This window comes from Lissotriton helveticus, chromosome 7 (assembly GCF_964261635.1).
Source record: "Lissotriton helveticus chromosome 7, aLisHel1.1, whole genome shotgun sequence".
Taxonomy (NCBI): domain Eukaryota; kingdom Metazoa; phylum Chordata; class Amphibia; order Caudata; family Salamandridae; genus Lissotriton; species Lissotriton helveticus.
In genome coordinates, this window is record NC_136068.1 from 449,298,253 (window position 1) to 449,320,940 (window position 22,688).

The 22,688-nt window shown below is 47.4% G+C and overlaps 1 protein-coding gene across 1 annotated transcript in view; it reads left to right on the forward strand.

The window, feature by feature from the left end:
* The first annotated feature begins 7,702 nt into the window (after positions 1-7,702).
* LOC144768592 (lysophospholipase D GDPD1-like) overlaps positions 7,703-22,688 on the forward strand; it is a 223,782-nt gene continuing 208,796 nt past the window's right edge. The window contains exon 1 of the mRNA XM_078652386.1: positions 7,703-8,201. Within this exon, the coding sequence (XP_078508512.1) occupies positions 8,063-8,201 (139 nt within the window). The 5' untranslated portion in view covers positions 7,703-8,062. The remainder of the gene's footprint in view (positions 8,202-22,688) is intronic.

Sequence of the window (22,688 nt, forward strand, 5' to 3'; positions counted from 1 at the left end):
GCCAAAAACGATGAATAAACAAAGTATGCAGGCCGCATTTCCGAGCGCTCTCACAAGCGGGCAGAAAGACATAAATCACACACTCACCTCGAGTAGATGTGTCAGGCAGTCTCAGCGGCGCGGGTTGTGAAAATACTAATCACCGGTTTGCTAAAGCAGAGAAACCTTTGTGGCAGAAGCGCGAGTGTGCGCATCCAATTACAGAGCGACACATGTTGTATTGTGATTTTAGGTGAACATGGGAGGTCTGGATAGGCCTATTCAATGACTCATGGGATGAGTATGCAGTAACCCACAATAACATATATGAAAAACAGACTCATCCTAGTAGGCATCTCGTGCATAAATGACATATTTCAAGGGACAACAATAATTGTAAATAATTGTATTTAAAGGGTCAAAAACATTTGTTTGGGAAACTTGTGGTAATGGGAAGGCATATGTTTATTTTATTTTATGTATTGAATTGTATAAATTTCTAAAGGACGTTTTTTCAAGTGTTACATAAAACTAGTGAAGAAAGACTAACATAGAACAATGGAATGTGCATAGTCATCAACTAGTTATGGTAATTCACTGGGTGGGTCCATGTTTGACAGAGTAATAGCCAGTCAAATGGCAGAGAATTGTATCACATGACTTTAGTAAAATGTATAAAAAGGCTAAGATTTAGCAATACAGATGTTAGTGAGCAAGGCGGGAGCAAGCCGCCGAAACGCGTCTGAGCAGCAACTGAACATGGAATAAACGTTTTGAACTGAGATTCACGGAGTCAGCGCCTTCTTTGAATGGGAAAGTTTGGTATGGTAAAGAATATATATATATATATATATACGCTTCCTGACCGCCTAGTACTCGGCGGAAAACATTCAGGTGCAGACCTCTTTAGTATTTCCTTTGAAATCCGGGACCAACACAGGATATCACAGTGCAAGCAGTGCAAAGTTTATTCCGGCATTTTAATACAGGTGTATTCTATATATATATATATATATATATATATATATATATATATATAACTCCCCACATGGGTGCCCTGGCTCTGAAATTGGGAAACCACGTGGTGAAAATTCCCTAATGGGGAATCAACTTGAAAATCGTGTGCTCTCTGCCGAGGCGTGTTTTTCAGTTCTCCAAGGCAGTCTCCTGTCAGGAGGAGGCGACGACTTCCCTTGCTGTGCCTCGTTTACTGCAGGTGAATCATGGCTCTGTTTTGATAAGTCTACCATCAGTGGCGAGGAAGAGAGGCGAGTGAGCTTGTCTAGCCCCTTGCATGCTGATGACGGCCCCCAGCCGTCATGCACTACAATGCTCGTATGCTGATGACGGCTGGGGGCTGTCATGACCGCACCCACGCTGAAATCTTCAGCACAGGAGCAGAATCGCTGCAGCATGGAAGGTGCTAGACATCTTGGTGTTTACGTCGCAGAAAGCCATTCGTTGCGCAGCCTCCATGCTCTCCCCTTACGTTTTCCATGGCAGGAGCCCCCTCCCTCCCCCTCCTACACTTTGTTTTGAACGGAAGAGTAAGGAAGGATGTGTGCATGCCCGATTTACTGCCTGGTGGGCGGGGGTGGCCGAGGGAAGCCGTGGCTCCGCTGCTGTCGACCTAAAACAAAAGCCCCTTTCCTTAGCCCCTTCAAACCACCATTTTGCCATGCATGGATAAGGGAACTTATTGTAAAAGCTGGCCATTAATTCTTGTGACCTATTAGAATTGTTTACACCACATAATAACTGTCTTTAGAGGGAACATCCAACGTGCTACCTGCAAAACTGATCACCACTCTCTGGAACCAGCACTATGTTGTGTGTTGTACATGCTTTTGAATAGCTTTTCTTCTGTTTGTTTATAAATGCGCTTTGTAGTACCTGGATTGACGTGGGCAGCTGTTTAGGAGTATTCTGTACAATGTTTTCGACATTTTATCACAGACATTTACATTGAAATGTAAAATCTCAATTTTGGTACAATATTGGACTTTGTAACATGGGTCGCTTGCTCCCTCTACAGTTTTCTGGTGGTGTGTTTATTTCCTTCTGCACGGCCAGTAGTATCGGCTTTGTTTATACTTAAGGTGCCAGTTCAGCATTTAGCCATCCAAGGGGTGTTCTTGTCTGCTATACTACTACGAAACTGCCCTATCTCCGCATTAGTAAAACCGAAAGTGTGTGCTCCCATGGCCTGTTCCATTTTTTGATACAGCGAGGCCTAGTATTCTAGGACAACCTCCCACCTTACCAAAACAGACAACGAGATTTCTGGTGCTGTTAAGTGTGAAGGGCCTCTTTTCTTTTATATTTCGTCTCCTTCTGAGTAGCTTTCATCAGGGCCGTTGTCACTCCAATACCTCCAGAGCGCGCGTATTTTCTTTGTCATCAGCCCTTTCATACCACTCTTGTCATTTCTGTGCATGAAGCTTCCTCAAAGCCCTTTGCGCGGTCCCATGCTGCGTACACTCACGTAAGATCTCACCACTCTCTTCTCCCTGAACTACAACATAGCACTCATCTACTCGCCACACACACACCCACACACTCCTCCCATCTACCCACCATGCACACACACACACACTCTTCCCATCTACTCGCCATTCACACACACACACACTGCTCCCATCTACCCTCCACGCACAAACACACTCATCCCATCTACCCGCCACGCACACACACACTCCTCCCATCTACCCGCCATGAAAGTAGCTTTTTGTTATCCCCTTTTCTCTCCCTTTGGTCTTGCCTAGCTCTTTCTATCCCCTTCTCCTTCCGCATAGCTGCACATTTCTTTAATCCAGTTTGTAAAATGTCAGCCGCAGCACTGGCTCGCCACTTCTGTGCATGAAGCTTCCTCAAAGCGAGCGCAGCTGCGACTGTCCAGGTATGATCCATACCAGTGGCTGAGATGCTGCGCTTGAAGCCATTTTGCGCCGTCCCGTGCTGTGTACACTCACGTAAGATCTCACCACGCTCTTCTCCCTGAACTACAACATAGCACTCATTTACCCGCCACGTACACACACACTCCTCCCATCTACCCGCCACGCACACAAACACGCACACTCCTCCCATCTACCCACCATGTACACACACACACACTCATCCCATCTACCCACCACGCACACACACACACACACTCATCCCATCTACCGATCTACCCGCCATATACACACACACTCATCCCATCTACACACCTCCCATCTACCCGCCACACACTCTGGTAGGTTTCCACTTCTTAGAACCAAGAGCCATCTTCCACATTGGGGTCTTGCAGAGAATAGATACCAGTGTTTACTTTTCAAACCTGCTGGCCCAGCTATTGCTGCACGGGATTTAATATTTCTATAGTGTGCAACAGGGGGCTCGCTTTTGGTACTGGAGTATTAATTTCAGGCTGGAGGTAGTGCTCCTGTTCATCATATTACAGGATAGGTCATATTTAGCTCAGTGCCTAATTTGTAAAAAAAATAAGTGCCAGAGACCTAGTCATGAGGCCACTGCAGCTTGCACCACCCATGGCCTCTGCCAGCGCTGCCAAGTTATGTTATGTTATGTTAGTTTTGATTTGTATAGCGCCAAATCACCGACAGGTCTTAGCGCTTGGAACGAGGGGAGAGGAACAACTAACTGAGTAAATGGAGAAAGTGCAGATCTTCATGAGTTAACCTATGCTTAATGCTTCTTTAAACAGGAGCGTTTTAAGTGATTTCCGAAAATGGAGCAAGTTGGATTCTTTGCGAAGATGCTCAGGTAGCTTCTTCCAGAGCTGCGGAACCAGCACTGAAAACGCTCTCCCGCCTTTTGAAGAGAGTTTGTACCGGGGGCATGACAACAGTTGTGCCTCAGAAGATCTTAATGAGCGTCCAGGAGTGTAAATCTCAAGGCGGTCTTTTATGTAGACAGGAGCCAAGCCGTGTATAGCTTTATGGGCTATGCAGAGGCTCTTAAATTTCACTCTCTGTTTCACAGGGAGCCAGTGCAATTTGTATAGCAGCGGCGTGGCATGGGCCCCTCTCGGTAACCTGAAAATCAATCTCGCTGCATCATTTAGGACTACTTGTAATCTACTTGCCAGTGTCTGGGGGAGACCCAGGTAAAGGGCATTCCCGTAGTCCAGCCTTGAGATTATGATCGCTGAAATTATCGTGCGGAGTGTGGAAGAAGAAAGAAGGGGGACCAGTTTCCTGAGCTGTCTAATTAGTCCCGTGCATGTACCCACCACTGATGAAATTTGGCTGGCCATTGAAAGTTCGTGATCGATTTTTATACCAAGGCTTTTTACGGTTGGGCATGGTCTAGGGGTAGGACCTAGGTCCTGGGGCCAGAAGAGGTCATTCCACGGCGAATCTGTGGCAGGAATGACCAGGACCTCTGTTTTGTCCGGGTTAATTTTTAGTGAGTTGGCAGTCATCCAACTCACAGTAAAACTAAAAATGTTTTGGGCTTGAATATGCGCAGGTCCCGTGTTGTCAATACTGAGCAACAACTGGGTATCATCTGCATAATTACAAATTTTGCAGCCCATATTTACAAGAGTTGTTATTAAGGGTTGCAAATAAACATTAAAAAGGAGTGGGGACAGTGCAGATCCCTGAGGGACTCCACACTCGAGTGAACCCAGGTCGGATGTTACATCCCCCAATTGGATCCTTTGTGACCTGCCAGTAAGAAAAGATTCAAGCCATTGGTAGGCTTGATCTTGAATACCTAAGGCGCTTAATCTGCCCAGTAGAAGAGTCTGGCTGACAGTATCAAATGCTGCTGATAGATCTAATAATATCAGGGCACAAGGTCTTTTACTGTCAGCCATAACTCTAAGCTCATCAAGCACTGAGAGCATCACCAGCTCAGTGCTATGATGTGCTCGAAACCCAGCTTGGCGTCCCTGGAGGAGGTGGTGAACCTCCAGGAACGACGAGAGTGTTTTCAGTATGTGCTGTTCTAGGATTTTAGCCAAAAATGGTAACTGTGATATCGGCCTATAATTTTTTAGGTTTGTTACATCTGCCCCTGTCTTTTTTAATAGGGGCTTGACTCGTGCCTCTTTAAGGCTGGATGGCAGATATCCAGTATCTAGGGAGTTGTTAAGCAAGGAGATAATGTGTCCCTCTAAACCTGGGAGAGCCATTCTGAAGATTCTAGGAGGGCATGGATCTGATGGGGGAACCTGTTTTAATTCGGTTCATAAGCTGCCTGAGGGAAGCTATATCCAGTTGTGGGAAACTGGAGAGAGTGTGATCTGAAGGGGAGGTTTGAGGGCAGAGCGGTAATGGATAACTAATAGGGGTGTTATTGATATCTGAAAGAATGAGCCTAACTTTTTCAAGAAAGAAAAATTTAAAAGTATTACAGTCAAAAGGATCTTCTACTGGTATGCCGTCTGTTTTTTTACTGAGCTCAGTCAGGATTCTAAAGGTTTCTTTCTGTTTATTTCCCGCATTATTTATTCTAGCTTCATAGTATTCAGCTTTAGTTGACAGAATGCATTTTTTATAGGAGTTAATCGATAACTTATATTTGTCTCGATCTGCGGGGTCATTGGTTTTACGCCACTGTCTTTCCGTATAACGGAGCTTTCTTTTAGATTCTCTCAGTGAGGGGTTAAACCATGGGACCCCTTTAGCTTCTTCTTTAATTTTCTGTTTCCGCTCCGGAGCTAGCTGGTCAATGACCGAACATAGATTTTTCATGAGGTTTTCACAGTCTTGATCTAGGTTCCCTTGTTTGCTAGCAGGGGGGACAGAAGTGAGAAGAAGGTTTGTCAAGGTTACTGGGTCAATTTTTTTCCACTGACGTACCATTTTCTATATTTGAGGTGAGTGGGTCGGGTGGCCTTCTATTGGAATACAGCAACTTACTAAGGAATGATCTGACCATAGGCATGGTAAAATATCTGTAAATGTAACCTCCAAGTGGGTGGTCCAAACTAGGTCCACGGTGTGACCTTTGTTATGCGTGGGGACATCTACTAGTTGTTGGAGGCCTAGTGTGGTCATGAGAGTCTCCAGCTGTAAAGCTGCCGAGTCTTTAGGTTTTTTGTCCCAATGTAGGTTAAAATCACCCACTACTAGTACTCTCTGATAGCGTGTACGAATATCAGAGATAATGGTCGGGAACAGATCATTGAACTGCTGGGTTGATTTAGGGGGGCGATATACCGTCAGGAGGGCGAGACATGAATTATTAAATGTGATTTTTACCCCAAGTATGTCTGCTGAATTAACTTGATTATTACCGCACGTGAGGTCAGGCAGCCGCCTACTCACCACAGTCCCTCCAGCGCCCACTGTCCCAGTGATCTAAATAGGGATCGAGCGTAGACGCGGCTCCGCCCCCTTAGGCCGGAAGTGCAGGCCGGGGTCAGTCTGCTGCTAACACGTGTGACAATTCAGACTGTTCCCAGCCCCTGAAGCTATAAGAATGGCTTGGGTGAGGTGTAGTCTTTTTCAATGCACATTGAATGAATAAACAACTGTTTACCACACACACATAAATACACACAACCACAACTAAACACACACACAAACACACACCACCACACACACATGCACAACCACACGCACTACTACACGCACAACCACATGCACAACCACACACACAACCACACAACCACACACAACCACATACAAACACAACCACATACAAACACAAGCACACACATACACACAACCACACTCACAAACACAACCACAAGCACACACACACACAAGCACACACCCACAACCACACACCCACCCACCCACACACACAACCACCCCCACAACCACGCACAACCACACACAACCACACACACATAACCACACACACACAACTACACAAACAACCACACACACACAACCACACACACACACAACCACACACACACAACCACACACACACAACCAACTACACACACAACCACACAGCATCAGTGCACAATTTCTACAGGCACACCCACCACCAGCCATCAGTGCACACATCAATTGTTAACGCATCCACAATTAACTATTGTAGCAATCACAGTATGGCGCACTTTACTTTTAAACATATTCATCTAAAGCGCAACAGGCCACCATTGCTACAAAAATAAATACACATTTTTTTGGCCTACAATTTATAGACTTTTGTTGCAGTTGGTGTTGCAATATTTAGCAATGCCAATAGCTCAAACTTAATTAACCGGAGACCTATTGCATTGTAAATGCTTGTTATACATACTAACAGTCTCTTTAAAGATTTTGCCTCCTTACTAGCACTGTAACATAGAAATGCAGCAGTGAGAAAGGTGATCAGTCAACCTCTGCAGTGAGCCCTCCACTTCGCAGCAACACAAGTCACATTTTTTTCTAACTTTTGATCCGTTCGAGCTACAAACAATTTGTTGTTAAAAATCGTCAGATTATGCAGCATATGTGGCAAATATGGCAGACTGTCATTGCAATAATGCCTTCTGTCAGCGCGGCACAGCTCACAGCAGCAATGAGCGGCGACGGCTCCATAGAAGCTCGAACGGAGGCTCTGCAGTGACAGGCATGACCCGGGGCCAGCCGCCAGAGGTGTTCAGAGAGACTAAAGAATGAAAGAAAAAACAAAAAAGCGATGAAATGTGCTGATGTGGGAGTCCGCATTGCACGACCGGGGCATGGCATGCAGGCAGGGCCGGCCAGTGATACAGCACTGCCGGAACCAGCTTTTCCAGAAGGCCGTGGCACTCCCTAGCTCGTATGCACTCGCCCGGCTCAGCAGGAGCTGCAGGTCTGCAAGTTCAAGAGCTCCCTGCCGTGCGGCATCAACGCACTTACCTGTTCACACTGAAGCTCGTGACTGAAGCCCGTTCTCATCCTCTAACCCTGCCTCACACGGGCACGGCCTCCCTAGCTACCTGGATCCGCCACACCTCGACCCCCCAGAGTTCCAGGGAAACACCGCGACGCCCCCACGCCATCCAGGATTAATGTCCTACTCCTTCCCGGAGGCGCACCTCGACTTCCCACTCTTTCCAGTGGAACTACCCTAGAGGACACACCTCGAGCCCCATACCTTCAAGGGGCGCTCCTGCCCCTAACCCCACACCTTACAGGTGGCCATGCACAAGCTTCTGTACTACGTGCTGCCAGCCCTGGGGGGCTACGCGGCCACCTCCTGCTACCTGCTGAAGCACCCACTCTTGCTGCACAGGAAGAAGGAGCTGGCGTTCCACTGCCGGCACATCTCCCATCGAGGCGGTGAGTGGGGGGCTCGTGGGCAGTAGGACGGGCGGCGCGCGCAGACTGACGCCCATGTGGTCCTGGCGATGCAGTGATTGATGCTCTCTGGTGAAACGTAACCTGCTGAATGAGAACACGGCGTCAACAGCTGTGGCGGCGACATCTGTGCGCTGATAGCTGCACAGAGACCGTCTCTATTGACGGCCTGCTTTTCGATACCTGTACAGCCAGCATCTTTGTACTGATGACTGTACTGCCGATATCTGTATGGACGTGTCATCACTATGTTTTGTTGTATGTACTTTATACGATAACATTTTATCATAAAAGTATACACATCCTGTACAGTATAAAAGGAACCACCAATCCATTCTTACATACAAATGTGCGTTAAAAATACAAAAGTATTACTTTAAAAATAGTATATACAATAAAAACAGAAATTAACATTGAGCAGATGCGAACGCGGGGTGGAAGTTGTCAGACCAGAGACCAGAAAACGTGTTGAGACGAGTATGTCTACGTGTACAGCCCCTGCCTCCTCTGGGCTCTGCAGCAGGTTTCACCTGTCATAAAATGGGCTTACTTATTAATTCCTTCATTGCCAAGGTTGTGTGTTTAAAGGCGCTCTGGAGAGGCCTGCCAGCTCTGACAGCGGGTAATGTCCGAGTAAAGATTTGTGTCAGGACAATGTCAGGGCGAAGCCTGGTAACTGTAGTTGTGGAATGGTGTGTGTGGATGGTCTCGGGGCCAGGCTTTGCTCCAGTGCAGTGAGATGGGGAATGTGTTTGGGAAGTATCGAGGTGAGACCTTTAGTTGTGTGAGATGGGACATATTGGGCATTGAAAGTGTCATGGAAGGGCTTATGAGGGGAATGTCCTGTTAGGCCATTGCCAGGGTGACATGTTTGACTTAGTAGTGTGTGAGAAAGGGGTTGCTAGAGGGTGTGGTAGAGTGAATGCTTGCTTGGGTGTGTGCCTGGGCACAGATGAACCCTGCTGCTGTTGCCGCCCATGTTGCTGCCTGACCTCTGGAGGAATGCTTGGCGTTCCCACGCCCTCCTGTTTGATAAAACAGTCACCTGGAACATGCTGCCACTTCCAAGATCACACCCACCCGGACACAAGCCTGTGTATTGTATACACCCAAGTGCAAGACTGGGAAGCTGTTGCAAGAGGAATTCCATACGAAATCCACGTATGTTCCCCACTCTACGTTATTGCAGCAACAAGTGGTAACTAGACAGAGCCCACAGTCAGCGCACCCTCTGCATTGGCCACTCAGCAGGCCCGGCTCCAGGAATTTTTAATTGGGTGGGCCAAGGACGCATTTGGGTGGGCCACTGCGGGCTCGATTTGTCACATATATGTCTAGGCAGGCCTGCTTCAGGGCCCTCCTTTACCTCTTCTCAGTCTTTCAAGGCCCAGTAAAACTCACTCTTTTCCAAATCTCTTTTTAATGTTATCACTCACAAAAAGTGTTTTTTCTATGTAATGATACTTTGATGGAAAGAGGAGGTTTCTGAGGTGGGAGTATCAGGCAAGTGACACTTCTCGGGCTCCCTCTGTGTGAGCCTTCAGGGAGAATCCCTCTTCATTACTACCTCAACCTGACCACGGACTCTTCAACGCACTCCCTTACAAGCTTGATTAGCCACTATTCCTCTCCAGTGCACCTTATCTCACAGATGACCTTGGGCCCCGCCCCATCTCAGGCACCATCTCCCGGTAAAAACATTAGTAAAATCACCTTCATACTTAAAACATTGATAGAGCAATAAATATAATTAGCACTCACTTTAAAGTATGTTCCACAGTGGCCTTTATGGCCCGACTGTTAATTAAATAAACAAAAACAGAAAGGCCATGACAGGGCCGGCTTCAGCGCTGATGCAAAAGTCTTTTTTGGCGCTGCACCAAAAACCTCTTTCTCCATAAATACCTTTACTACCACCTTCCAACAGTGTACCTCATCCATCCATGCCCCCCCTATTTACCTCTTCCTCGGATTTCCTCACTGCCACACGCCACAAGTGCCCCTCATCTCCCCATAGCCCCTCCCCATTATGACCTCCTCCTCGGATTCCCTCACTGCCACCCTCCCCCAGTGCCCTTCGTCTCTCTGTAGCCCCTCCCCCTCATGACCTCCTCCTTAGACTCCCTCACTACCACCCTCTACCAGTGCCCCTCATCTCTCTCTAGCTTCCCCCTCCACCCCATGACCTCTTCCTCGGATTCCCTCACTGTCATCCTCCAACAGTGCCCCTCATCGCTCCATAGCCCCTCCCACTACCCCCTCCTCGGATTCCCTCACTGGCACCCTCCACCAGCGCCCCTCATGTTTGCGTATCCCCTCTCTCATATGCATTTAATTTGTTGTATAACGCTGCTCATATCAATGTAGTGTGTGTCAGTACTTTACACCACGCACACACTTACAGAGACAATGAATCATGCAAGTATGTAAATCAGTCTACAGGGAATGTCACATAAGCCAATGAGGATTACAAGGTGTAGGAATCATAGGTCATCCATTCTGGTGGTTAGTATATTTTAAGAGGGTTTGGTCTGGGGAAACACAACCTTAGGATTTAAAGAGTATTCCATGGGGGTCAGCTTTACTGATAAAAATGTATATCTGCCCAAACATACTCATTTTAGCAGCATTAGAATAATGAAAAGACTAGGGAAGTTCTAACTATATCACAAAACAAAAAAAGCGAAGTTCTAATTATACCATTCATGTTTGTTTGCAGCTCTTTGGTGGCAGTTCATTGTTCACTGCCTTTTGTTAGGATTGTAACTTCTGAAGTAACACAAGGATCTCTGTGACAAAGGCAGTAACCCACTGAGCTATCCACATAAAATACAGTGCGTCTGCATTTAAAAAATACTAACAGACAAACGATTGCTCTAAAGCAGGATCATTAATCACCAACTTTATCTGGGCATTGCCATTTTGTATTGTTTTATTGTTGACCAGCATCGGCTATGATGAAATGATAAAAACTGTTTAAATGAAGCACATACGAAGTATGTGTCCTGCTGGGCCTGTGCAGATTTTAAAAATATTTTTTTTGTAACACATTCTCTTACCTACTCCATTAGTCATACTTTGTGTCACAGCCTTATGTGATAAGCAGCTGCAGGGGTCAGGGGGTGACTAGGAATAAACAGACCACTTTTCCCCTGCGCTGCATAGAAAAAGAAAATCAACGCAGCAGGACAGTAGGCAAAGGTTACCAAAGGTTACCGTTGTCAAAGAAAGGATTTGTCCCCTTTCACCATGCAGAGATGAAGGGGTGAAAACAGAAGTAAACAAAGCCTAGTTAACATGTTAATGGTCTTTTAAAGACCTGTTAAGTACTTTGGTGCGGCTGCTATAATCTTAAACTGTCTGTTTCGCGCGGGAAGCTGTCTCCCCGGGCTGACACACAGGACATGTGCGTTGCACGCCTGCCTTCAAGCCCTCACTGCGAGGGCCAAGGCTCCTGTTTGGGTGGGCCAGGCTCATCTTTGGGTGGGCCGGGCCCACCCGGCCCACCCGCTAGAACCGGGCCTGCCACTCAGCAGTAACTGCGCGCACTAACACAATGGGCAGCAGGGGCCGTGACATCCACATTCAAACATAGGCTCAGGCGTAACAAAATATGCATAACACATTCAAGGAATAACCCTCCATGAAAGAACACAGAGCTCCATGAAAGAACACAGTATGCAGAACTCTAAGTCCGAGGGAGAGCTTGCTCTGCACAGAGATTATACCTACAGCACCTTCCCCTTTTTGAAAAAAATGAAGATAAGTATTATAGCATATTATACAAAATTCCTAAACCAAAATCACATCAATTAAAACAATTACACATTTTCATACAACATAGTAAGTAATCCTTGGCTTTTGCAGACATGCCCACAGTACGTGAATCTCTGTGAGAGTGGATACAAATCCTTTGACCCACCTGTGAATCTACACTAGTCCCAGCATCATCAGAAGAGTTAACAGGGTAACAAGGCATAGAGACTAAGTCAGGATTAGGCCTAGGTGGAGCTTTCAGAGTTTCCCTTCGCGGAGTATTCCGCGGAGTTCCACGCGCAGGCTGATTATTGCTCGGCCACACAGGGTGCACGGAGCAGTCCATGGGGGCTGCACTGACAACGCTTATATTTGCTTGTTAAAGTGCCTCCTGTGCCCTTAAGTTCTCGTGAGGGGTTGGTGGGGCGGGGAGCAGTGTCCTTCCCTCCTTAGTTACCTGAGACGGCGGTGACACCTCTCTGGCTCGCAACTGCGCTACCAGATTCCTAAGCCCGAGAAAGCGGCCGGCTGTGCGCATCTCTTAGTAACAGGACTAAATGGTGGCGAAGTGAGAGAGAGAGAGAGAGTGCTACAGCCATCTGCACAATTACATAGTTATTAACAAGCATTGGAAATGCAATAGGTCTCGCATTAGGAAAGTTTGAACTATTGGTCTTATAAATGACATTTATTTTATTTATGTGTTGTTTTTTAAATTAATAGCTTTGTCATTTACAATGCCAATAGTTATAACTTTTGCAAATGTGACACCTATAGCATTTGTAATGCAACATGCAAGAGTGACAGAAAAGGAAGAGTGACGGCAAGCGAGAGAGACGGACGATAGAAACAGAGAAGGGAGAAAGTGAAGGAAACGAGAGGAGAGGAAAGACACAAAATATAGCGCTTCCGCGTCTAGTCAAGGGTGCCTAGCGCTACATAACTGTAATTTCAATGCAGTTCAATACAGCACCTAGGCGGATGCCATCTTATTTCAGGAAGATTTGGAAATAGATGGTATTTCCAGGAAACCTGTTGTAAGCATATCGATGTCTACTATATCGTGAGGCAAAGAGATGGTCACGAGACGTCCTCGGGTTCCGGGAGGTACGTGCTGACTCCTGCCTGGCGATGTACCCATGAGAGAAGATACTGCATCGACGCAGGATTTAAAATGCTGGAAGAGAGAGGCTTAGATGGAGAGCAACGGAGGCCTGGGTGGGTTAAACAGAGAAGGGCAGAGAGAGAAACAAAGAGAGGTAGAAAGGGGAGTTAACAAGAGAGAGAGAGAAAACGGGCAAGACATGCAAAAAGAATTGGAGAAAAAGAACAAGGGAAGTAAGACACATATAGAGCTCGATGTTAAAAGGCGAGAGTGTTAGATTGAGAGCGAAAAAAGGGTAAAATGGAGAAAGTGAAATATGAGCAAAGAGAAACAAGTACGGAAAATGCAAGCGGCGGGGGGGGGGGTGGCGGGGTGCGGATCCCTTTAAAGTAGCTCATGGCCTCGCGGCCGGAAAGCAAAGCAATTAGGGGTGAGGTGGGAGGGAGGCTGATGGCTTTGATGTGTGAGTGCACGCTGATAAGCTTGTGGGAGGGAGGCTGGGCTGCCTTTGATTTGGTAATGCGAGGCAGGCAGGCAGGCGGCTGGTGGCATTGTAGGGCTCAGAATGAGAAGCAGGAGGAAAAATAGGCAAATGCTGAGAGAAGAAGCAAAGATGGAGATGCTACAAAGGGATACAAGAGGGCGAAGATTAGGAGAATTGGTGCATAATGTGGAAGGAAGAACATCGACCATTGAGAAGGCAGAGTGTGTGACAAAGAAAACAGAATGCCCAGAATGAAAGATGACATAGAAAGGCACTGCTCAGGAGAGCTAAAATAAAATAGAAGGGTGCATACACACCGAGATAACAAGGACAGCAGAGCAAGACTGGAGGTGACACAGGACTAGAAAGGCTACAGATTTGGACAGTGGGCACGAACATGGACGGCACAGGGAGAGAAGAACAATACTAGCAATAAGGGCAAAGAGTGTAAGTGTAATCCTGGGAAGGGGGATACACCATGAGAGACAGCAAAGACTATAAGTAACATAGAGAGAAGACAGTTTGGGAGAGAGTGCATCAAATGATGAAAGAACACAGACTAGGAAAAGGGACACTGGACTGAAGGATGGCCACCACAAAAGGCTCAGTATGGCAAGAATTGTAACAAGCAGACTCCGAGGGGCTGCAGGTTGGCTCTGTCCGTACGAGGCACAGAATAGCGGCAATGAAAGTGCACAGAAAAGTGTGGATTAAATGGGAACAACTGAAACGATAAAAACAAAAACAAGACGAGGGCATTGCTGTGGGGAGGGGGGAGGAGAAATGCGACACGGCCGCCGCAGGGGGCGGAGCGGGGAGAGCGGCGATGAGGGAGATCCCCGGCCTGGCGGCCATGAATAGTGTGAAGCAGCAGGGGCCTTTGAAGTGAAGCTTCACTTCAAAGGTGTGGGAGGAGTGTGGCTGAGCCAGAGCGCACGCTGGGGGAAGCTTGTGGGGCGGAGCGGGAAGAGCTGCTGGGGAACAGATGGCTGGCGATTTGATGCTGTGCACGCGCATTTTAGATCAATGCGCTTGCGCATTGACCTAAAAGCGCACGGGCACAGCATCAAATTGCCAGTTAGTTAAAGTCTGTTTAAGCCCCTATAGTCTCGCTTCGCTCAATGCGCATGCGCATTGAGAGGCGAGACCTAAAAAGAGGAGTGTCCTGCCGCTATCCCCACAGACACGCGGGAGACAGGTAAGGATCTTCAATGCTTTATTAGTATACAGTATACTGTGCTGTACCCACGCACGTCTGTCCACGCTTCTCCTCCCTCTGGAATGCCCCCTCCCACACCCTTGACCGGATGTGGTGTCCGATTCCCTCTGTGTCCTCACAGTCCCTTGCAGGGTCCTAGTGCCCTGCCCCCAGGTCACAACATCTCCCCCCTTTCTCACAAAGAAGTGACGAGAAAAGTGAAAAACAGAGATGTGTAGATAGATATAGATGCAAGTCTGCCCGGGCACAGGTCGGTGTGCCTCCCATCATCACATTTCATCTATTAGTCTTTTTGGACGTCTGCATGCTCTTCTCGGGCCGGCCTCCGTCTGTTGCTCTTCTGCTGGTCCCTCACCATTGTCCCTTTCCTTCTTCTTGTGCTCCTGCTCTTCTTGCTCTGCTGTTTCCTTATCTTGGTCTTCCCCTTTCTTCTCTTTTAGTTCTTTGAAATGTGAGATGTTCCGGGTTATCCTCTGACGTTCCGACTCTGCCATGTTCATTGGTCCTTTCCCTTTTGTTACTATTAGCGGGTCTTTGGAGAACATGCTGTCAGATTTCCTTTGTTGTTGCTGATGCACTACCACCGTGTCTCCTTCCTTTAGGTCTGACGAGCTAGCGTGTCGCTTGGCGTCTGCATATTTTTTCATTTTTTCTTTCGTCTCTCTGTCCTTTGCTGCAATGTTGCTGTGACCTGGCGCCATAGTTACTTCTATTTGTGGTAGCCTCGTTCTACTTGTTCTTCCCAGTACTAGCTCAGCTGGGCATCTTCCTGTGAAGTTGTGGGGTGTGTTTTTCTGTAGTCACGTAGTACCTGGCACAGAGCTTGGCTAAGTGATATCTGCGCTAGCTTTGCCCTTTGAACTGTCTTTTTTATGTTCCCCATGAACCTCCCCACCATTCCATTCACTTGAGGCCACAGCAGAGTTATCTTCCTGTGATTTATCCCTAGATAGGCCATGAATCTGCGGAAGTCTTCTCCTGAGAATGGAGGACCATTGTCTGTTTTTAGTGCTTCTGGTGAACCCCATTCTGCAAATATGTCATCTAATATTGGTAGTGTTGCTGTTGCTGATGTTGATGGGACGTGTCGTACTATTGGAAACCGTGAGTATTTGTCAATGACCATAGACCATAAGCAGGTAGTTGCCTGTGTCCAGGGGGCCAAAGAAATCAGCTGCTAATGTTGTCCACACCGCTCTTGGAAGTTCTGACATTTGTAGTGGTTCATGCCTAGTCGGTGGTCCTATCACTTGACAGAGGGGGCATGTCGTTATGGTGTCTTCTACCATGCGATCTAGGCCAGGGAACCATACTTTCTCTCTTAGCAGTTTCTTCGTTGCTACTACGTCTCGGTGTGACTCAGGAGCCAGATTTACCAGTTGCCTCCGGAGTGAGTTTGGTATCACTATTCTTGTCCCTCTCATAATTATTCCTGTGTCTGTCTCTGACGGTTCTTCATGGATCTTCTTTAGAGCTAGCACTTCTTCCTGGCATACTCTTGCTCCCCAAGTGCAATTATTGTTAAAGTGCCTCCATCTCTGCCTTCTCGTTATCTCCATGGCCAATTGCAGCATGGCCTCTTCCTTGGTCTCTCTTGCTAGCTCCGCTAGTGTTATCGGTGCTGGGGTGTTTTGCTTTAGTACAAAATTGAGGTATTCCTCTGCCATTGATGTCGTCTCGTGGGCCTGCGGTAATGGGTGTCTCGACATGTAGTCTGCCGGGTTGTGTTCTTTCCCTGGCTTGTGCACAATCTTGAAGTCATAGCCCATCAACCTTATGCCCCAGCGTTCAATCCTGGGTGGCATTTTGGCTGACGGGCTGCCATAGATCGTCACCAGCGCCTGGTGGTCAGTTATGATGGTGAATGACTTCCCGTAGATAAACATGGGGTAGTGTTCACATGCCCATACCACTGCTAGGCTCTCCTTTTCTAGTTGCGAGTATGCCTTTTCAATGTCTGTTAAGCTTTTGCTTGCATACGCGACAATCTTTCTTTGTGAATCTCTCCCTGGCTGATGCTGTGCTAGTATTGCTCCTAGTCCTACTGTACTGGCATCGACAGTCAGTTCAGTGCAGAGCAGGGGGTCAAAGAAAGCCAGGTGTTCCACAGTCACCACTGCTTGTCTTATTTCCTCGAATGCCTTGTTGCATTTCTGAGACCAGATGAATTTCTGTCCTTGTTTGGTCAGTTCTCTTAGTGGTGTGCTCACTGTGGTGGAGTCCTGTATGTACTGCGCACAGTAGCTGGCGAGGCCTAGAAAGGATCTTACTTCTGCAACATCCATCAGGGGATTTGCGTTCTTCAGTGTTTCTCACTTTGCTGGGATCTGGCCTCATCCATTGTTTGGAGAAAATGTGCCAGAAGAACACTAGTTTCCCTCTCCCCAGCTCGCATTTCTCTCCCTTCAATGTTAGGCCTGCTTGCTCCATTTGCTCCATTTTCTCTTCAGAGCTGACCTGCAGTGAGTGCTGCTCTCTTCACCCTCTTATCCTGCTGTTTGTAAACCGACGCCTCGCGGCCCCCGCTCCGCGGGTGCCGCTCGCAGGCCAAGTGCTTTGCCAGTCTTTTGTTCCTGGACTCCCTTAAGTGCATAGGAGCACCAACGCGACCTCAACGGCACTGTAACTGCACCCCAAGGCTTGAGGCGGGACTGCGAGGACCAGCGTGCAGCGCGGCGCTGATCGGCCGCAGCTGGTCCTCTTCCCGCCCCTCCACCCATTATTACCATCGCGGTGTGTGAGCAACCTGGGATTCTCTTCAGAGCTGACCTGCAGTGAGTGCTGCTCTCTTCACCCTCTTATCCTGCTGTTTGTAAACCGACGCCTCGCGGCCCCCGCTCCGCGGGTGCCGCTCGCAGGCCAAGTGCTTTGCCAGTCTTTTGTTCCTGGACTCCCTTAAGTGCATAGGAGCACCAACGCGACCTCAACGGCACTGTAACTGCACCCCAAGGCTTGAGGCGGGACTGCGAGGACCAGCGTGCAGCGCGGCGCTGATCGGCCGCAGCTGGTCCTCTTCCCGCCCCTCCACCCATTATTACCATCGCGGTGTGTGAGCAACCTGGGATTCTCTTCAGAGCTGACCTGCAGTGAGTGCTGCTCTCTTCACCCTCTTATCCTGCTGTTTGTAAACCGACGCCTCGCGGCCCCCGCTCCGCGGGAGCCGCTCGCAGGCCAAGTGCTTTGCCAGTCTTTTGTTCCTGGACTCCCTTAAGTGCATAGGAGCACCAACGCGACCTCAACGGCACTGTAACTGCACCCCAAGGCTTGAGGCGGGACTGCGAGGACCAGCGTGCAGCGCGGCGCTGATCGGCCGCAGCTGGTCCTCTTCCCGCCCCTCCACCTGATCCTCCCATATAATCTGTGGCAGCAACGCGCACGCGGGACGCGCGCGGGGCTAAGGCCGGGGCGAAGACCGGGCAAAGAGCGGGCCGTTTAAGGCCGTTCAAGGACGGCAGAGGACGGCCCTGGCCCTGAACCTCTGTCTTATTGCCCACAATCAATTGCTAAGGTAGGCGGAACTGTGTCTTCTACTTTGTACCGTAACACCGGCGGCCGCCTTTCAGCTATATTACCATCTTCTACTGTCCTTGCGTCACAGATGTCAGCTATGCGCAACAGAACTAGAAGCTGCACCAAAAAAGCTACGGCGGTAGCACAGGTGACTGGACCCATAGACCTTTTCATTTCACGGGTGAATGAGACTATTGACAAAAGCATTGTTTTATTAGAAAAAAGAGTCTCCTTGGATCTTGCGAACGCAAAGCGTTCGTCTTTGGGTTCTCTTGCAAATGCTAAATCACCCTCCCAACAGTTATTGAATAATTGTTCTTTACCCTTACCTTTGCCTACTACTGGTGCACTGACTGTACCGAATGCTGTTGATTTATCGGTCGCCCTATCAGACTCGGATCCGTCTTTTGTCGATTTGGAGGCTACCCCAGACCTAGAAGCCTGTCAGTTATCCGGCAGAGCGGAGCCGAGTCTGGATGGGCTAACTGATGTGGAAACAGCTCCTGTACTTATAGATTCTGGGGGAAGGGTTATCATTCCTCCAAAAGTTACGTCCAAGAGTAAGAACAAGGAAAAATTAAAAGTTGCAGCCAGGAACCATAACCTGATATCACCTACCCCGCAAATAGCACCAGGTATACCCTGCTGGGTTCAAAATATGGTAACAGATCTTAAATTGGACCTTGAAGCCACAATAGCAGCACAAATTAAGCCCTTAATTTCCAAACTTGACAGGCTCACGTCTTTAATGCACTCGAAATGGCCCAATAAGACGAACGGGCCAGGGCCTGTTCAGCCACAAGTGACCACAGAAGCAGCCCCTAAATGTCCATCTTGTGACCAGCTTCCTAAAGATGTATCAAATAATGCACAAGTAACGGTGGTTTCTGGGAATTCAGCTTTATTACATCTGTCCCAAACAGGGAACAATTCTGTCAAGTCCCCAGTTTTACCCATTCCGAAGGTGGGGGGTTCTATTTCGACTTGTCAACACTCTGTCGATGGAAATAAAACCGCCACTTCACAAGCAAAAGATGTTGTAGGAAAGTCTAGTAACCCTTCAGTACCTATTCCTACAAATAAGACTGAAGGTTTTAAGCCAAAGCAAGCTCGTTTTAAGTCAATCAGCCTGCCACCAGAAGTCTCCCCTTTTGTGGTCGTGTTGACGGCAGTTCCCCCACTGAAGGAGGGAGCAAAAGAAACTTTTGTTGAGTTAAGAAATAAATGCGCTCAGTGGCTCCACTTACATAAACCTTTACCTAATAATATGAATGGTGAAATTCTTACTGTGCGTAGAGGGGATTGGGTGGGCAGAAGTAAGAAAACAATAGCAGGGGACGTGATTACAGTTAATTTTAGGGATATAGGGGCAGCTAGTTACATATGTAATGCACCTAACAGAGGTCCTGCCACTCAAATCAATCCACTCCCTCTGTCCTATTTTTTCCCCATGCCATCAAGACCAAATCCTCCCCGTTCTACTTTTCCTAGCAATAGAGGATCTGTGTATCCCCCGCAACAGTTCACTAAACCCTGGCAGCAACCACCACACCTTTTTCCTTTTTTCCCACAACATGTTAGTTATCAGCAGCAGCCGCCACATCCCTTATCTTTTCCCCCACACCATGTTAGTCCCCAGTGGCAACAACCCCCCCACCATCCTCCACCTTCATATCAGCCTGCTCATCAGTGGCAGCAACCTTTTCAGCTCCTACAACCCGTTAAACCCCAGTGGCAACAAACATGGCAGGATATGCCCCCTTCCCTTGATCCCTCGTACTCACAATTCGCCCATCCTAACAGATATGGTGTGTTAGACGAGGTAGATTGACTCAGCTTCACAAATGCTTCAGACTCAATTATCTGTATGTCCATAAAAGATATGGAGAGTGTTTTTCCAGCCATACCTCTCCCTACACCTTCTGAATCCCCAATAGTGGCATCGCTAATACCCCTCCCGCATATATTAAGTAGGGATAGCCTTGATGCATGTACATCTACCGCTTCCCCCAGATTAGGCCTAGATACCAACTTCCAGGAAGATAGTCCTATCCTACCACGTGTAATCCAGCCAGAGTCGACTACTCATGGCGACACTGGCAAGCCAGCGGGACTCTCCCTTATTTCCTGGAACATTGCTGGCCTTGCTAGTAAAATAGGTTCACCTTTTTGGACCAGTTTTATTGGGGAGGGATTAGACTTAATTCTTCTGCAGGAAACGTGGTGTTTGGACCTTATTAATATTGAAGGGTACACATCTCACTGCCTTAAAGCTACTAAATCTAGCTCGGGCAGGGCCAAGGGGGGCCTTTTGATGCTTTTGTCTAATAAGCTGTGTGATTGTACAGTTAAAAGTAGCACGACAGTTGGGACCCACAGTCAAGTTATAAGGGTAGAGTGCAGGAAGAGTATCGACCTCGTTGTAGTAAATTTCTACAACAACATTTTTGATGCCACCAGAGGAGATATTCTACCGCCTCTAGAAAAGGAAATTACCAAGGCCTTGGGCATTTCAAAAAGAAAGGCTGAGGTTGTTTGGGCAGGGGATTTTAATTTGCAGCCCTGCCATTTGTCCAATGGGAATATCTGTGGCTTTGGAGCGGCTATGAGCAGTCATTGGGGGGGTCCGGGTGTGAGGGAGGACGTTCTTCACTTCCAACACTGCAGTTACGGTTCTACATTAAATAACATGCTAGTCACATTTGATTTGACCCTGTTAAACTGTAATTTAAACAACCGGGCAATAACATGCCCTACATTTACAGGTAGAGACGCAGGATCATTTATAGATCATATTCTTTTGTCTAGCAGTGGAGACTTTACTGACTTGTATGTAAATGAAGAAAGTCTCAGTGACCATAACAGCATTCGTGTTACCCTCCTAGGGCATGGTACCCCGACAGTTTCAGGTGAAAAATGCTCTACTGATCTAGTACCCTTTAGACCGAAGGGTCTTAGGATTAAATGGACTGGAATTAATTCTAAGGCCAAGCAGAAGGAGGTTCTTACTAGTTGTAAGAACCAAATCAGTTCCTGTCTAGATAATGATTGTGACCCAGGTTGCTTATTAGTCCACTTTGTCTCTATGAATAGTATTATTGATGACATTTTTACTAAGGCCTCGTCATCTAATAGTGGTCCGAAGCAGGGGTGGTTTGACAAGACCTGTATAGTCGCCCTTCGAGAACTTAAGAACGCTTTAGGTACTAAACCACGAGATAAGGAGGTTATAAAACACCTTAGGTCTAGATATAAAATAGCAATTAATAATAGGAAAAGGGTACTACAGACTGAGGCGTGGGATAAGTTGAAAGAAGCAGCTGAGACCAAAAACTGCAAACTTTATTGGGAAACAATTAATAGTCCTTTTCTCAATAAAGAAGATGCCCCAGAATTAACATCATATGTGGCATGCAGCGAATGGGTCAGTCACTTTTCTAAAATTTTTAATCCGGAAGGGTTATTCCCCGAGTCACTGTCCCCTGAGTCTACCCCTTGGCTACCCCTCCCGTTGGGAATAACATTAGAGGAATGCCATGAAGGAATTTCTATTAGCAAAGGAGGCAAGGCCCCTGGCCCTGATGGGGTCCCGCTGGATTTATACAAAGATGAACCAGATCTGTGGGCTCCCATCCTGGTGCGGATATTCAATTGTGTGGCAGAAACTAATTTCCCTTCTTCCTGGGGTCAATCGGTTATTATCCCCTTACATAAGAAAGGTAACAAATCAGAGGCTTCCAATTATCGGCCAATTTCCTTGTTGGACGCCTCTGTAAAGGTAATGAGTAGGATTTTGCTCAAAAGGCTAGAAAATTGGGCAACTGATTCGAATATTTTAACTAGAGTCCAATACGGCTTCCGGAAAGGTTTGGGCACATTGGATCAATGTGTAAATTTGGACCTTTTAATTAATAAATATACTGTGGCTAAAAATGGCAATCTCTTTTTATGTTTTGCTGATTTGAGTAGCGCTTTTGATTTGGTTAACCACGCTATTCTTTGGGAGGTTTTACTTGATGCAGGGGCACCGAGGGAAATTGTCCATTTCTTAGCCAGACTTTATGAAAAACTCTCCTGTAAGGTCCGCTATGGCACCCTAGGCGAATGCACCCCTTTCTTTAAAGTTTCACGGGGCATACGCCAGGGATGTGTTTTGGCCCCTCTTTTATTTTCCCTCTTTATCAATAATGTTGACCGATCTCTGGTTGACATCCCAGCTGACGCTCCCCTGATTGGAGGAAAACCTGTCCCGCTGTTACTTTATGCGGATGACGCTGTTCTTTTATCTCGAACACAGATTGGCCTCCAGCGACTAATTGATAATTTTTTGCAGTTTATCCAAGTTAGGAGGCTTCGAGTGAACAAAACTAAGACGTATGTCATGTCTTGCGGTCA